Source organism: Sipha flava, unplaced genomic scaffold, assembly GCF_003268045.1.
Source record: "Sipha flava isolate LNK unplaced genomic scaffold, YSA_version1 181_pilon_pilon, whole genome shotgun sequence".
Taxonomy (NCBI): Eukaryota; Metazoa; Arthropoda; class Insecta; order Hemiptera; family Aphididae; genus Sipha; species Sipha flava.
In genome coordinates this window covers 388,693-405,331 of record NW_020272220.1, presented here as the reverse complement: position 1 = coordinate 405,331, position 16,639 = coordinate 388,693, and the positions used below count along the sequence as shown (strand labels likewise).

At 25.2% G+C, this 16,639-nt stretch overlaps 4 protein-coding genes across 5 annotated transcripts; 2 read left to right on the top strand and 2 right to left on the bottom strand.

Moving 5' to 3' along the window:
* Positions 1-5,118: 5,118 nt before the first annotated feature.
* LOC112680859 (triosephosphate isomerase) lies at positions 5,119-6,202 on the bottom strand. The gene is made up of 4 exons (XM_025551080.1): positions 5,976-6,202; positions 5,706-5,914; positions 5,419-5,637; positions 5,119-5,354 (listed from the first exon to the last, which is right to left on the bottom strand). The coding sequence occupies exons 1-4, from the start codon at positions 6,082-6,084 to the stop codon at positions 5,148-5,150; spliced, it is 744 nt and encodes a 247-aa protein (XP_025406865.1). The 5' UTR covers positions 6,085-6,202; the 3' UTR covers positions 5,119-5,147.
* Positions 6,203-6,351: 149 nt separating this feature from the next.
* LOC112680860 (INO80 complex subunit C) lies at positions 6,352-10,058 on the top strand. The gene is made up of 5 exons (XM_025551081.1): positions 6,352-6,475; positions 8,222-8,346; positions 9,495-9,594; positions 9,660-9,727; positions 9,798-10,058. The coding sequence occupies exons 2-5, from the start codon at positions 8,272-8,274 to the stop codon at positions 9,927-9,929; spliced, it is 375 nt and encodes a 124-aa protein (XP_025406866.1). The 5' UTR covers positions 6,352-6,475; positions 8,222-8,271; the 3' UTR covers positions 9,930-10,058.
* Positions 10,059-10,070: 12 nt separating this feature from the next.
* On the bottom strand, positions 10,071-10,640 carry LOC112680861 (ATP synthase-coupling factor 6, mitochondrial-like). 2 transcript variants are annotated; one of them, XM_025551083.1, is made up of 2 exons: positions 10,531-10,640; positions 10,071-10,475 (listed from the first exon to the last, which is right to left on the bottom strand). In XM_025551083.1, the coding sequence occupies exon 2, from the start codon at positions 10,451-10,453 to the stop codon at positions 10,145-10,147; it is 309 nt and encodes a 102-aa protein (XP_025406868.1). In that variant the 5' UTR covers positions 10,454-10,475; positions 10,531-10,640; the 3' UTR covers positions 10,071-10,144. The 2 variants fall into 2 exon arrangements, with proteins under 2 accessions (XP_025406868.1, XP_025406867.1); XM_025551082.1 differs by having other exon boundaries at positions 10,071-10,460.
* Positions 10,641-10,775: 135 nt separating this feature from the next.
* Positions 10,776-15,118, top strand: LOC112680858 (protein DDI1 homolog 2). Its single transcript, XM_025551079.1, has 6 exons — positions 10,776-11,278; positions 11,335-11,529; positions 12,192-12,679; positions 12,750-12,939; positions 13,223-13,302; positions 14,910-15,118. The coding sequence occupies exons 1-6, from the start codon at positions 11,011-11,013 to the stop codon at positions 14,988-14,990; spliced, it is 1,302 nt and encodes a 433-aa protein (XP_025406864.1). The 5' UTR covers positions 10,776-11,010; the 3' UTR covers positions 14,991-15,118.
* The last annotated feature ends 1,521 nt before the right edge of the window (positions 15,119-16,639 follow it).

Here is a 16,639-nt window from a genome sequence, read left to right as displayed (position 1 = left end):
ATTAATAAAATAATTAAAAGTGCCTATTTTATTTTAATTTACAGTTTTTTAAAGTCATAATATTAATTTTTACTGTAAACAATAATTTGTTTATTCAACATTATATCTATAAGTAATGTAAACGTAAATAAAGATAAAACAAGTACTTAAATACCTACTATAAAAAATTTTCGAATGTCTTTAGATCTAGATGTAGTATTACTATTAATTTTAAAATTACTAATTTACTAATTTTTCTGAAACAAAATAACAACCCAAAAATAGCACATACAGCCATAATAAGTAGGCTATATTAAGGTAGCCTCTCTAGATATGTGGTGTATGGTCTCTAAAAAATACCAAATACTTTAATGTATTTTCATCCTAATCCTATTCATCCTAATTTCTCCATAAGCCTAATTAAATTAAGTTTTTAATTGTTTGTATTTGTTATGATAGACAATATAATTTTAAATACCTACTACAATATTTTAATTTTAATGAAAGAATAATAGTTACAACCGTATCGAATTTGAATTACATCATTACATTATATCAATACATTTTAAAAAGTTTTGACCGTCATACATTTTCTTTTTTCTATCACCATTTAGGATCTTTAGGATCTCTCTGTTTGATTAAAAAAAAATAATAATAAAAACTACTAAACTGTTGACACGATTGTAAAGCGCATCATACACGTAACGATCGGTTTGTCGATTAGTCGAAGCACAAATTGATCAACGAATTGACTATCTACTATTTACCATACACGGAACTACCAAATTGTCGACTTGTTTATCAACTTCTATAGGACGAATACCAAGTTTGGTATTTGGTAATATTCAGTTTGTAGTAGACTGTACATTTCGTGATTACGTTCGACGTTAAGTATACGTTTTAAGTATAATAACTATTCTTTATCCTGCCGTTGATTTATTTATTTTTAAAGTATTCGTTAATTAAGTATTAAGTATGTCGACCATAGAAAAGAGAAAAAAAATTATAATCACTATCACAATCTGAACGCGCACAAACTGACTAAATTTTAATTCTAGAATAACAGGATTGTCGCGTTGGTTTATAAATTACTCCACACACGTGTCTAAACATGCGTCAACCTGTTCATCAATCGACCGGTCGATACTTCCAAACCATCGATTTGTCAATCATCGATTGGTAGACAAACATTACTATACACCTATCAATGTATCTGTCAATCTTAAATTAGTCAGCAAATCGACAAACCGATCGTAACGTGTATGGTGCGCTTAACGTCTGAGTTCGGCAGCGCCGGAACCCAATGTGATGATTTATTAATAAAACTTCTTCCGAAATGAAATAATGATACAACTAAGAAAAAGGTAGATTATAAATATTAATCCAAACAATTTAATAAAGAAATTAAATTCTGTTTCCGAGAAAAAATAATAATTGTAAATGATAAGGAATTATATTATTTACTATAGTAAAAAATCTCATGTTAACTAGTAAGTATCTAAATACAAACACTTATTCGGAATAAGTTAACAGAATTGGTGGGTTATGAATAAGTTATTCATAATCCACCACTTCTGTTAACGTAAGCCTGGTGTTTTTGGCGTTCATCCTGTCCGGGCGTGGATTAGAATGGCGGCTGGCAAACGTCATTTTTGCGACCCTAAAATGCACTCGACGCTATAATAGTATAATGGATAGGCACCAGTCGCAATAAGGAGTGTTAAAACTATCATTAAACATTACAAGTTAGAACCTGGACAAGGGTGCCCATATGGAGGGAAGGGAGGGACATATCTCCCCTGGAAAATGTCAAAAATCTTGGAAAATTGTTTACTATTATAAGAATATATTTATTTAAATAAAATTTAAAAATTTAATTTAATATATGAAAATCTATAATTTGTTTATGAAAAATCTATTTAATTTGGAAAATCAGGTTATCAGCTATAAATGACAATACCCTTTCATTTCTATTCTTTGGATAATTATCAATTCTTAAAATATTGTGTATTTCCAGAAATACGGTATGTATGTGTACATCACCATAATATTTATATAATATTTGTAAATTAATATTTTAATAAATATAACTAATGTTATAAGTGGCCAATTTATATTATTAATTAAATAACATTTTCAATAAATTACTTTTATGGTAAATTGGTTAAATAATTATTATTTTATAGTCTTCCAGTTTAATATATATAATGTAATAGTATAATGTAAAATTGTAAGCCCCTTCCTATACCGTGGGTCATTCCTATTTATAAATAGATTGATAAATTAAAATGTTGTACCTCCTTGAGAATTTTCTTATGGGCGCCCTTGAACCTGGGATATATTTTTCACGTGAGGCTGTGACCTAAATGTTGTTTTCAAACACGACGCGTGAAGAACTACCCCGGTATGTAAAAATCATTTTTAATTTTAATTTTATAAATCGAAAACTACAATCAATATAAAATCATAGAAACACCCAGTTTCGGAAATTTAAGAAGTTTTATGTAATTTTAATCTAATAAGAATGTTATTAAAGAGATAAGTATATAATAATAAACCAATTTAAAAAACTATGAAAATTCAATATTATTAAGTGGATAATGATGTTTAGTCAATAGTTTTAAAACGTGATTAGATACTGGTAAATTATCATTGTTAACACTAGTTAACCTAACCTAACCTACGAGAAGACTTTCTAAATAAATTATTTGAGTATCTACTGTAAAATGAGGTGAATTGTAACGATTTTTGTGATTTTCTTAACTTGCACATTCAATTAAAAATCGAGTTTTGATATTAGGGAAAATCTAATGATATCCTTTAAATAAAAAACCAATTTCTCCAACTCTTGTAGAGTAATACAAATAATTATTTTTTAATGCGTGTCTTAATGTTAATGCATCATCAATATTTAATTTCCAGTATTTTTTATAACGAGGATCAGCTACATAATTTCTAGGCATTTAATTAATAAAATTAAATAATTAACAATACATTTGTTTACTCCCCTAGTGATCTATTCCGCCTCCCAAACCCCTCCCCATTAAAATGTCTACATACTCAATGATTTAATAGTAAATAGTATAATAATAGTATATAGTGTATTTTAATTTCCCATTATCAGATAAAAGAAAAATGTTGGACCCCCTCCCATAAAAATTCCTGAATACGCTCCTGCTTCCACCTATATAAAGGTGCTGCATTTTATTAGCCCCGGGTGTCAATTTTTCTAGATCCGATACCGTTAGTTACGTGTGTAGTATATTTATGCAAATGGTATTAATTCATATTATAATATTATAATTGTTTTAATAGTTATTAATTAATGAATAATGTTGTTTGTAAGTATATTTTTTTTATTTTTGAGTTCCTGTAGATCAATGGTTCTCAAACTATGATACGCGAAAGACTATACGGTGGTACGCGAAAGGCCGCATGGTGGTAGAATGGAAACTAAAAAAATTGATATTTAACTCATATATTAATTTATAAACGCTAATAAATTTGTGTAAATGAATAAATAATAATTTTATTTTAGTATTTTACTGTCTTTATTTAAAATAAATGCATTTAACTATGTAAAGTTTGAATAGTTCTATTTTTAATTATTAGTGGTACGTGACTGATTAATAATATACTCAAATGGTACGCGAAAAAAAAGTTTGAGAACCACTGCTATAGATGAACAATCAGTACTGAGGATCTAGCTTACAGATAGATTATAATTTTTAAGTATTTAAACTATTCATTATTACATACCTATTTAACTATATCGAATTTTTCGTTTAACTAATTCAAGATTCTGAATTTCTGACAGAACAATTTAAACGATTATAATTGTCCTTCTCTCGAAAATACTTAGGTATCACAATAGATATTAAATTGCATGATTTTTGTCACTCGCACAGTATTAATTAAGCATAAAATTCAAATTTTTATAGATATTGTTAGGGCTCAATTTTTTTACAACCGCATATTTAAAATGTAGGTATTTATTTTGCAAGATAATAATTTGGTAATAAATAATTGAATAGTACTAGTCTATATATGCTCCTGAAAATAACATTAGCTAATCATGAATTATATTCAATTTATGTATAGTATTCTACAATATGATTAAATTACCATTCTTATCTCAATTACTAAACAAATAAATAAAAATATCTAATAAGATTATATATTATATAAGTATATCAATTGCTAATAAATAAACAAATAAATTATATATAATGAAACCACTTAATGCTACTAAAAACTAATTTGAAATTACTAAGTGCAATGAACAAATTACAACATAATGTTGAAAACAAAATAAAAAAGTATAAAAATTACTAGATAACTTTAGTCTAAAAAATAAAGTTGTTATGAATAAACCATTAATTTTAATTATGTAACAAACATCTAGAGACTATAACTATATAATATTAAATTTTATCTGTGTACTTACTTAATACAGTTGAAATTAAATATGGTGAAGTTTTAAATAACTTTTATGATCTAAGTTTTGACTGAATGAAATATAAGTCAATAATGGATACAAAAATTATACTAGACAATGAAAGCAGTAATTTATCAAAAATATTACTCCTACACACAATTCAGGTACAAATAATTTTAGTTACAACTATTTAGTACATTTTTTTATTATTTATTGCTGAGAAGCTTCTTTATAAACCTATTTAAGGATATATTGCAAATCTAGTTTACCAAGTATCTTCCATACTAACTCTTTTTATTTTTATTTTATGAAAGTTAGTTTTATGGAAACCAATTTATATTAAATTATTTGTTTTAATAAAACAGAACAAAGATAATAGTTATGTAGTAATAGATATGAGTTTAAAAAGGTATTAGAAACTAAACATTTTCAAAATATAAATTGTTATTTTTTTTTAATCACCTAATACTTTAAAATATAACACGCATATACATAACAAGAAGAATGTCTAATTCTAAATAATGAACGGTTTCCTTGCTAAATAAAATGATACAAATTAATGAATTATAGGATACACGAGTCTTAAAAATATAATTCAAAACAAATAGAAATAGAAATTTTGTTTTAAAAATTATTGTTTTAATCAATTCTAAATAGTATTAAATTAAATGTTATACCAAATTCATAAGAAAACAACAATAGTTAGTTTACATAAATGTGTATAACTTTATTATTGATTAGCATTGATAATGTCAATAAATTCTGGTTTTAATGAAGCACCTCCAACCAAAAAACCATCAATATCAACTTCTTTAGCTAGTTCTTTGCAATTTGATGCAGTGACAGATCCTCCATAAATAATACGTGTATTTTGGGCAACAGTTTCACTCACTTCATCAGTCAACCATTTTCGCAAAACTTTATGTACTTCTTGGGCCTGAAAAATATTTTTTAGTTTATAAGTCATAATTAAATTTATTTTGGAGATTATATTTACTTACTTGTTGAGGACTAGCAGTTTTTCCAGTACCGATGGCCCAGACAGGCTCATAAGCAATAACTACATTTTGCCAATTGGAGATTTTCTCCTTTATAGCTTTGATTTGTTTAGCTACAACAGCTTCAGTTTGTCCAGCTTCACGTTCTTCAAGAGTTTCTCCAATACATGCAACAACAGACAATCCAGTTTCAAGAGCGTGATTTATTTTCTCAGCAATGAGCTATAAAAATGATTTAATAAAAATATTAACAGTTGTTAATACAAACATGAAATTAATAAAATACTAACCAAATCAGTCTCTTGGAAAATCTGTCGTCGTTCAGAGTGACCCAAAATAACCCAATCGACACCGATATCTTTTAACATACTGGGACTTATTTCTCCAGTAAATGCACCCTTCTCAGTTTTAAAACAGTTTTGTGCTGATACATGTACGGTACAAGGGGCCTGTTCTTTGACAAAATCCAAATATATGGCTGGCACTCCAATTAATATCTCTAACAAAAAAAGACTTCAAATGAATACCGTGTACAAATAAATATATTTTCATTAACTTACCAACATTAGGGTCCAGAGGTCCTCTTGATATATGTCCTAATAATTCATCTGCAATCTTTTTCGATCCGTTCATCTTCCAGTTACCTCCAACAAAGAATTTTCGGGACATTTTTACAGTACTGGAGAAAGACCTTGAAGAAAATATATATTAAGCGAGACTAATGAACGGATTCAAAATAAAATCAATATGCAATGAACTCCGGATAGAGATTTTTGTTAATGATAGTGGTCCCGAGAAGTGACGTGAAATATGATAGGAACGTAGGACATATACTTACGACCTCTATTCTTGACGTTTATAACTAGAGGTCAAACAAATACCATAAACTATCAGTTGGTGCGTCAACTTGATAACGATAAGATAAGTTATCGTGCTAATTTAAAATACTTTCATATTAATGTATACAGTTCATGTCAAATATGTTGGGCACCATCTAAGTTATTTTACAATATAAAAAAATTATATTAAGGTGCAATAGTGACGTTATTGATTACCTATAGTAAGTATTCTACTGAACCAGTTATCAGTATTGTAATAACTTTTAGCAGACATGTATGTTAGACGAAAAACTATGTAACTGTTAAATTATCTGTTTACTTAGTTTTGAATTAATTATACAGCATTATACAGATAAAAAGAATACAAAAATTAAAAATGATATATGAGATCAAATATATTTGAATTGTTTTAACTCGCCAAGTTCAAACGAACAAAATTAATTTCAGATGTTGAACATTTCTTACTATCAAAAGTAAACACGAAAACTCTATTTTAAAGCTTACACCATTTCTCTCTTTTGAATTCTGTTCATTACGCTAATTTCGATTATGTAAAAATAATAATAGCAAATTTTTTTATACTGACCTACAAGGTCTTTTAATAGAATTTTTTTGTTTGCCAATTCTAAAATTTTAGATTTTGATTATAGTAAAAGGAGTGTACCAGTCATTATGTATATTTTTTACAAATTATTTGGATAGAGATAGAACTAGAATTTTTCACACTTGGGAAAAATGTTAAAATTAGACGCTATCATAGACCAAGGAACAAACATACTTCCCAACAATTTGTTTCTAATAACTGTATACTATCATACTTATTTGGTTTTAAATATATTATCAGTAATAAAGTTTAAAATATCAAACTATTAGTCTATAATAGATTATATACTACAAAATTTACATTCTCCACAATTTTAAGCCCAAGGATGAATTCCCATCTTCCTCTCCCTAGTTCAGCCTCTAGTTTTGAATTAGTTCAATGCATTTAATATGTTATGTAGCATCATCATAAATTTTATATTGGGCACAAATATTAATGAAAATTTTATCAGTCTGCTATTAAAAAAATAATTATATTTTTACATATTTTTAATTCTATGAATAAAAATTAATAATAGTCTCAAATTTTTTTAATATTTTTAATTTTGAAATACAACTAATTAATTATGTACTTTCTTTGGTATTTGTTAAATATTTTAAAATAAATAATTAAGTATTACATTTTGTCTTGAGTAATGTAAAAAAAATGTTAATATGAACATATAAATTATCTTATTTTTGTTGAAAATTACCATTATTTCTACAAAATTATTTATCAAATATTGAGTTATAATACTTATAAATAATTTAGACAAACACATCACTGAAAACTACTAAATTACTAGTTTTTTTTTTTTTTAATGTATTTATGTAGTAAATTATATCCCATTACTGAAGTTAAATATCATTTTCAAAATCATAAAATAATTTTAACATTCTATAAAATTTTATATTGCATTAATTTACTTACTTTTTTAATAAATTTAATATACTGATAGACATTTTTAAGTTGAAAAATTCATAGTTTCATTAAATTACTAAAATTCTAAAATGACCATGGATAGTATATAAACATAGAGGATATTTATATAAATAAATACAAAGTAATCAATTTATGGTGGCAACATGTTTCCTATTGGAAATATCTCTGTAAATATATATTCATTTTTATTATATTTTTGGCCAAGTTGCCTTAGGGTTGTGGAAATGGTGTATATTTATATCATGTTATGTTTGCTAATACAATAATTGACAATCTACTTATATATTATGGTACAAATTTTATAATTTAATAAAGTTAATTATAATTTATTAAATATATAAGTATATAACAGAATATTTATTTGAAGAAAAAAAATTGTAAAACAGTATCAATATTTTTTTTTAAGTATATTATTAAACTTGTTATGATTTATTATTTTCAGTTATTTCTGAACAATTTTTTTTAAACACATTTCTAAACTTAAATTAATTTATGGCAAATAATACTTTAGAAGAAGTATCACATAAAGAAGAAAAGAAATATGTGTTTAAAGACCCAACCTTTGATGTAAGTACATATAAATTTTCGAACATAAAATGTAAATAAAGTCATTATTAAAATACTATGACAAACTGTCCATTTCACATAGGACAGTGGATCGGATGAACACATATTACACATCAATAACATAAATTTTCTTTTTTTTTTTTTTGAACAATTGATTAATCTAAGAATGATTTAATAAAAGTACAGTATAAAGATCAATTTAATAAACAGGGCTCATAACTTTTAGCATTTACATTTTTTTTTTTTTTTTTTTGAGAGGTCCTAGAAATACCTATCCAAACTATACATTTGTTTTAGATAACTAAGACGCTAAATACAAAATTCAAGTTGCATATTTCAAAGTATAAGTGCTATTTTGCTTTTTTCTATTTTGCAGTCTTATTCTTGTATATTTAAAAAATTTTTATTTGCTATTTAGCTTTTTTAAGTCTTTTTCAATTCCGTAGAATTTAATAAGCATTCTTAATAATAAAAAGTAATTATAGTAGTATTAATTTTTATATTTGTAATTAATTCATGTTAATTAATTAATTATTTTTCTTTTGGTTTAAATTATATATTTATTTGTATCATATAGCGACACAGTTGGAATTTCAAAAAATTTTTTATACATGATATGTTTTTTTTAATAATAAGTGAAAATAAATATATATTAATTATATATTGCAATCATATATGCTATAAGCTATGCGATTATGTGTAATTTGTATCTAAATCATTTTTTTATTGAACTATAGAACCTTGATAGATAGTCCAGACAAATTCAGAACGAGTATTGTCCAGATCACCAGATTTTTATTTTTATTTCCACCCCTTTATTGTATTACACTTAACTGCAAAAATAATAAACAATTAATATATTATGAAAAAAAAAAAAAACTTTATAATAATAGAACTTAATGAAATTAGTCGATAATTATTTTCTGAATATTTCTTTTCATTTTAATTTCAAAAGCACATTTTTTTAATCGACGTACCATTATACTGTTGTATATACAAGATACTCCTTCAAGATTGATTATATTTATATGCTGACCAGAATACCGTGTCCACCGTTTTATCGGAAGTCCAGACTATTGAGACTCCACTTTATATACAATATCAAATTTAATTATTAATAATTTATACTTTGTTAAAAAATTTTACAGAGTACCAAAACTGTAAACGGGAAAAAAAAATTGTGGCGATCTTTAAAGCAAATAACTGCTCAAGAAAGAAATTTACCATGGCCTGAAAATACAATTTATTGTAAATTAATATTTATTTTTATAACTATTTAAGTTACACATTTTTATTTTTGTTTCTATTTATAGACAGCAGTATTTCAGCTCCACCTTCATTCAAACCGTCCAAAAAATATTCAGATATAAGTGGACTAATCGTAAGAATATTAAATGAAAATCATAACTCAAATTATTTTCTTATTTATTTATTTTTTGTATTTTTTGAAGGCTAAATATAAAGATCCACAAACATCTTTATATTATGCTGGACACGAAGAGTTTAGCACTGTCAGAAATCTACCTAGTGACATTATTACGGGATATTTAACCTTAAGAGGATCATATAACCCAATTGGATAAGAACATGCTTGCCATGATTTTAAAACATAATTGAGAAAGCTATTAGATAAACATATATATCTGTAAATTTATTACTACTTTAAATAATTAAATAATAATAAACTTCACTAATGTTTATTTAAAAATGTATTGTAGATTTTATCATTTCTTAATCCTATTTTATTATAAATACATCACTACTTAGGTTAGTATAAAAACACAAAATGTAATGTTCTTCAAACTTGAGGATCGACTTTAACTTCATCAAATTTAATTGTTGGGAATTTGGTTGGATCTTCATTTGGACCAATGTTATACTGTTTACTGATCTTTTCTATATCAGCCTTGTAACCTTTATCAATTGAAGGATCAAACGCCTTGGAGCCAAATGTCTGTTTGTATTCACGAATTTTGTTTAAGAACAGCTGTTGAATTGGATCTGATACATTATTCATCAATACCGACGAAGATGATATATTGCGCCGAACGAATCGACTGACCAATCCATTGGCGTTTAATTTTTGCAATGAGTTAAACGAGAACATGATTGTTCTGAAAAATGTACACCTATATAGAAAAACCTTGTTAAAAAAATAAAGTATTTATAATACATCATACTTACGAATTTGTAAAATCGGTAACTAGCGAAATTTTTAATGAAAACCTTCGAGTAGTGTGTCGCAAGTATTGCTGAGAAAAAAGTTACTTAATCTAAAATCATATGACAAAGTCAAATGTCGAATTTCTTATGATAAAATACAGTGTGTCCAAAATCAGAATTATATGGGAAGGTTTTTTTTTTCGATTGAAGAATAAACTAATTATTTTAAAATAATTTATTCAGAATTTCTTTATAGAAATTACTTCATTTTTATAAGTATATTATTTGTAACATTTTAAAATAAGTTTTCATAATATTTCATTCATTTCTATCTACGTTATAGTATGTAAATGATTTTTGATAAGCGTGTGGCCATGACAACAATAACAAAGAATGACTGGGTGGTTTTCTTTATTTAAATACTACAAAAATTTACTACACATTTCTAACGTAGCTATATAAATTTATACTTTTTTAATAAAATTATAATTATCTATCATAATGAAGATCACTGTAACTACACATGACGATCATTTGTTTGTACTTGATATAAGCGAGGATCTGGAACTTATCAATTTCAAGGCACTATGTGAAGTTGAAACAGGAATTCCATCACAACAAACTGGTCTTACACATAATGGGCAGCTTTTGGTTGACGATTTCAGTACAATGAAAAATTTAGGTGTTCATGATGGAGATGTCATTATAATTCAAAAGTTTAGTGGTAGCACAACTGCTATGGATCAGTCTTTTAGTAGCTCAAGCAATAGTACGCATATACTAGTAATGTTTTAAGACAATGTTTAATTTAATTTTCTTTTATAGATAGTCTACCACAATTTGATTTTAGCCGTATTCAAGTGCCTGGTACATCTAACAGTAACTCTAGCAGTACGAGACAAAATCAAATGCAAGATGCAGAATATGTTAAAAAATTATTTCTCTCCAGTCCAGAACAACTGGCGCTTCTTAAACAAAATAATCCTAGACTTGCTGATACACTGTCCTCAGATAGAATAGGTTAGTCTGTTAAAATTGTAATAAATACAAGATAACATATCTTTAATAGAAAAATAAAATCATTTCAAAAATTATACAATCATACCTAGCAAAACCAATACTCATGGTCACTTGATGAATTGTATTTATCAACATAATATCCTAGTAAATAAGTCAATGGATATTATATGTGAATAATTTATCATAATTAATCATATGTTCTTTTAGAAATAAAATATTTTTATTCAATTTATTTTATGTTAAAATTATTATGTGCATTAATATAAAAGGGTCTCAACTCTTGTTAATAGTGTTAAGTATAACTAATTACTGTAACTGCTATATTTTTGAACCAATGGTTTAGTATGAAATTCAAAGTTAAAAAAATAGCTCATATTGGAAATCATATTGATATAAATAAATATTAATATTAATATAAATCATATTGAAGTTCTGGATTTTTGTTAATAAATTATCTGTAACTTACCTATCAAAACCTAAATATAGTAATAATAATAATAAATATCCATATACATATTAATGGTTTATTTTTTGTCTACCTAAATAATTTTATATCAAGCATAGGCACAATTATATAACATATTTTAAATTTTTTTGATAATATTATTTATTGCATTAAAACTAAAAACCATTATTTCTTAAAGTTTGTATTTTATTTGTAGAGGATTTTGCAAAAGTCATGGCTGAGCAGATGGAAGAAAGAGATAAACGTGAAGACCAAAGAATTAGAATAATGAAAGCTCATCCATTTGATTCTGAAGCTCAGAAGTTAATAGCAGAGGAAATCCGTCAAAAAAATATTGAAGCCAACATGGAAGCTGCTATGGAATACAATCCAGAAATGTTTGGAACAGTTGTGATGCTTTACATAAATTGTAAAGTAGATGGGTATCCTGTTAAAGCATTTATTGATTCAGGAGCTCAAACCACAATCATGTCTTCTGCCTGTGCAGAGCGGTGTAACATTATGCGTTTAGTAGATACTAGATGGGCTGGATTAGCCAAGGGTGTTGGTGTTCAGAAAATAATTGGCAGGATACACATGGTTCAAGTGGCAATTGAAAATGACTTTTTAACCACTAGTTTTTCTGTCCTTGAAGATCAACCAATGGACATGCTTTTAGGATTAGACATGTTGAAGAGACATCAAGTGAGTACAAATATTAAAAAAGTATAAAATTTCCTCTTTCATTTTTTAATTATTTTTATGTTATTATTAGTGTTGTATAGATTTGGAACATAATATTTTAAAAATTGGAACAACAGGAACTGAAACACCTTTTTTGCCTGAAAGTGAACTGCCTGATTGTGCCCGTTTAACTTCATCAAGTGATCAAAATTTATCTAAAAAAGAAGAAAAAGAACTGAAAAAAGTTTTAGATGAAAGCAAAAAAGTGCAACAAAATAGTAGTATGTTTTTAATATCTTAAAATTGCTTTGAAACTATTATTACCTTTTTTTATTTATAACAAAGTATATAAAAATTACTTTGTTAACATTAATTAGATAAACGAAGAAGAGGTGCTTAATTTGTTCAAGTTAGTCATTTCCCATTGTTTCCAGGTACCTACTGATTTCCAATTAGTTTTTCTTTTTTCCTGTTTATTATTTTTATTTGATATCCTAAAACATTTCTATACAGTACAATTTTACAATAATTAACTTTCATTATGTTCACTTTTATTATTTTTAGGTAATAGGAGTGGTTCTAGTCATTCTTATAAAGAAACTGATATTGTAGAACTAATAAACTTAGGATTTTCTAGAGAACAGGTAATTATATTATAAAGCTAATAAAATATTATTATTTTTATTATTATTATTATTATTTTTGTTATTGTTAAAAAGAGAAATTAAAAAATCTGTCTCAGATAATATCATAATAGTAATTTAAGTTTTTTTTCATATTTGAAACTAAGAAAACCATTTTTTTTCGCATACATAGCTCCCTCACCACTATGTATTTAACAGTTTTACAGTACTAATTTATAAATATTATAATATCCATACATTTGCTATCATTTATATAAGTGTTTTTAAAAATAGCAAAATAGAAAAATAGAAAGAATAGATATATACTATTTATGTATTCCTTTAATGTTTGTGTTTTATTATTTTTACATGTTTTTATGTTTTAATACAGGTGTATCAATACAATTAAAATAAACCCAATACATACATCTTTTTTTCTGTGTAATGAAACGTCATATATGATGTGAATACATTTAATGAAGTGGCCTTAACTCAGTGGCGTCATTTGTGGGATGCAAGGGTGTGCAAATGCATCCCATGAATTTTTTTTAACACATTTTTTGTGTAAATCATTTCATAAAATTATATAAAAAAAATAACAATAATTTTGTAATTTTTTTTGATTTGTCACAATATTTTGTTGATCACCAATACAATATGAACTAGTTTTTCAAAACATCTAATGATCGAATAAAGTTAATTTTGATCAGTTGTATTATCTAATTCAGCGGTTCCCAAACTTTTTTTCAGCAGTTCATTTTTCGGACCTAATTTATCCTCGGTGCTCTGCTGTGAACTACATTACAGAACAAAAAAAAACCTATTGATAACCAATTTTATTAATTTTATTAAAATTTAACTTAATTATAAATTAATGCATTTGTAAACTTAAAAAGTAAATAAATAAATATTATTGTTATTATGATTATAATTATAATATAAAATTATTATAAGGTCAAAATGAGAAAATCCGAATATACAATAGAAAATATTACATTATTTACTATAAAATTTTTACGAAAACTATAAGTAAAAACAATTTTATACATATTCAACTATTTGTTATGAACTGTGTGTAGACCGCGGTGCCCTTAGGAAATGATTGTGGTTCCCCTAGGGCACCGCGGTGCACAGTTTGGGAATCGCTGATCTAATTGATTATTGAACAATTTGCTGTGGTGATTCATATAATTTTGTGTTAAAACAAAATAAAAACCATTTTTATTAACGAAATTATTGTTATTTGTTTTATAGTATAATTTCTATGAAATAATCTACATTTACACAAAAAAGCTGTTGAAAAAAATTCATGGGGTGACTTGACCATGCAAGCAACTGTTACCTATTACTTTAGATTTTAAATATTGGTTTTGCATCTCATGAAAAAACGTGAAATGACGCCCCTGCATTAACTTATAAATGTATTTTACCTTAACAGTATAAATACAAATATAATTTAAAAGGTTGCATCTACCATTGGAATTAATAAATCAGTATTTGTTTTATTCCTTAGTATAATGATTATTATTTTATTTTATAATATATTTATTATTATTGCTATTATATCTAACCCTATATTTGTAAAATTTACATTGTAATACATAAAGTTAAATTTTTTTTTTTTTTAGGTAATTCAAGAATTGAAGAGATTCAATGGAAACAAAAACGAAGCTATGGCTTCTTTATTTGCTAAAATATTAAAGTTTTGACACTTGTCTATGGGTTTTAACAATATCAGTGTAAAAATTTCTTCTCTTAAGACTGTTTTTATTTTTCAGTCAGTTTTAGTTATAATTTTTAAACTTTAATTTTTTTTTTTTTAATATATAATTTTATGGCTGACTTTATACATATTTTAATTTTAATTAATTCATACATCTTTTAAATGAAACTTACAAATATCTATAGGAATTAATGATAAAATCCTAAGTTTTAAAATCTTCAGATTACATTTATAGTTATTTAATTTTCAATGATTAGTGTTGATATTTTAAAATATTTAAATTATAAATTAATTTATTCAGATTTCAGATATTTGGTATTTGTAAGTTTCTGATTAAATTTGTTTGTTGTAATTTTTCTCGTTGGTATAAATTTGACTCATTTGATATGGAGACTGTATTTACTTTGTGAAAATTTTATTGTCTTTTATTTACCAAAATACATTATAGGTGATTAGTTTTCTTTGGTTCGTATAAACTTATTTTAATAATAATAACTAAGTAAGGTTTTGGATTATTAATAACAAAAATGCTAAAACTTAAAAAATGGTTTTTAAATTATCTAATTTACTGTGTTTGAAACATGCATGATTGTATAAAATAAAAATGATTCTTTAAAAATGAACTATTTCATTATTTTTATTACTTTTTTGTTTTTATTAGTATATTTGCTTAATTTGTGTTCATTAGTATTTATTAAGTTAGATTTAAAATAACTTTTATTAATAGATATATGTAATTCAATATTTGTATAGGTACTATTTAAAATTATATTGTATTGTTTATATAACAATACAATTTTTCTTTTTATCACTAAAGTTCTAGTATAAATTACATTTAATGTAATGTAACTAAATCTATTTTATGGTTCTAATTTTATTCAATGATCATTATTATCTTACCCTATTGAATTTATAAGATCTGGTTAAGTGTTTACATGTAAGGGAATCCAAATTATAAAGTAGTTGAGTGTTGGATTGAATTTTCAAATTTCTAACAAAAAAAGTAGCTTTGGTTTAATTAATTCAATAAATAAAATCCACCAAATAATTTAATTTATTATTCAGATAATTTATAATTTAAGTTATGTGAGCTGCAAACTGAAAAAATTAGTTTTGAGAAACCAATTTCGTGAAATTAATTTTATGAAACTTATTTTATATTAGCCGTATACCGATGAAACTGAATGTACCTATAGTTTCAACTATGCCGTCTGATGATGAGGATGTGTTCATGTTATGTGGCTTCGTAACAAAAAAAGGAAACGTAAGTATTGGATTCATTCACTTTTAAAAGATAGGCAGCATAGTAGTAGCTATGTGGTTTCAAAGCAATTGACCTCTGATGAGGATAAATTCCAAAGTTTCTGTAGAATGTCTCAAGTTACTTTTTACCGTTTAGTGTAATATTACTACCTATCAGTATTTAACACTATTCAATTTATACGATTCAAATTTCCCAAGTATATATACTATTTATATTAATACTATTGCTTTGAATGTTAAATAAATGGTGTATAATATAATACGATGTATTATTATATTTAAATTTGGTAACATAAAAATATAACCTAAATAATGTACACGTATATACAAAACTTTTTAAAATGTTTCTAAACTATTAATTAGAAACGGTCA

Coding starts and splice junctions, on each gene's coding strand:
- LOC112680860 (XM_025551081.1), top strand. CDS start 8,272: ATGGCAAATAATACTTTAGAAGAAGTATCACATAAAGAAGAAAAGAAA. Junction 8,347..9,494: donor TTAAAGACCCAACCTTTGAT/GTAAGTACATAT, acceptor AAAATTTTACAG/AGTACCAAAACTGTAAACGG. Junction 9,728..9,797: donor CAGATATAAGTGGACTAATC/GTAAGAATATTA, acceptor TATTTTTTGAAG/GCTAAATATAAAGATCCACA.
- LOC112680861 (XM_025551083.1), bottom strand. CDS start 10,453: ATGTTCTCGTTTAACTCATTGCAAAAATTAAACGCCAATGGATTGGTC.
- LOC112680858 (XM_025551079.1), top strand. CDS start 11,011: ATGAAGATCACTGTAACTACACATGACGATCATTTGTTTGTACTTGAT. Junction 11,530..12,191: donor ACTGTCCTCAGATAGAATAG/GTTAGTCTGTTA, acceptor TTTTATTTGTAG/AGGATTTTGCAAAAGTCATG. Junction 12,680..12,749: donor ACATGTTGAAGAGACATCAA/GTGAGTACAAAT, acceptor TGTTATTATTAG/TGTTGTATAGATTTGGAACA.
- LOC112680859 (XM_025551080.1), bottom strand. CDS start 6,084: ATGTCCCGAAAATTCTTTGTTGGAGGTAACTGGAAGATGAACGGATCG. Junction 5,638..5,705: donor TTTTCCAAGAGACTGATTTG/GTTAGTATTTTA, acceptor TCATTTTTATAG/CTCATTGCTGAGAAAATAAA. Junction 5,355..5,418: donor AAACTGCTAGTCCTCAACAA/GTAAGTAAATAT, acceptor AATATTTTTCAG/GCCCAAGAAGTACATAAAGT.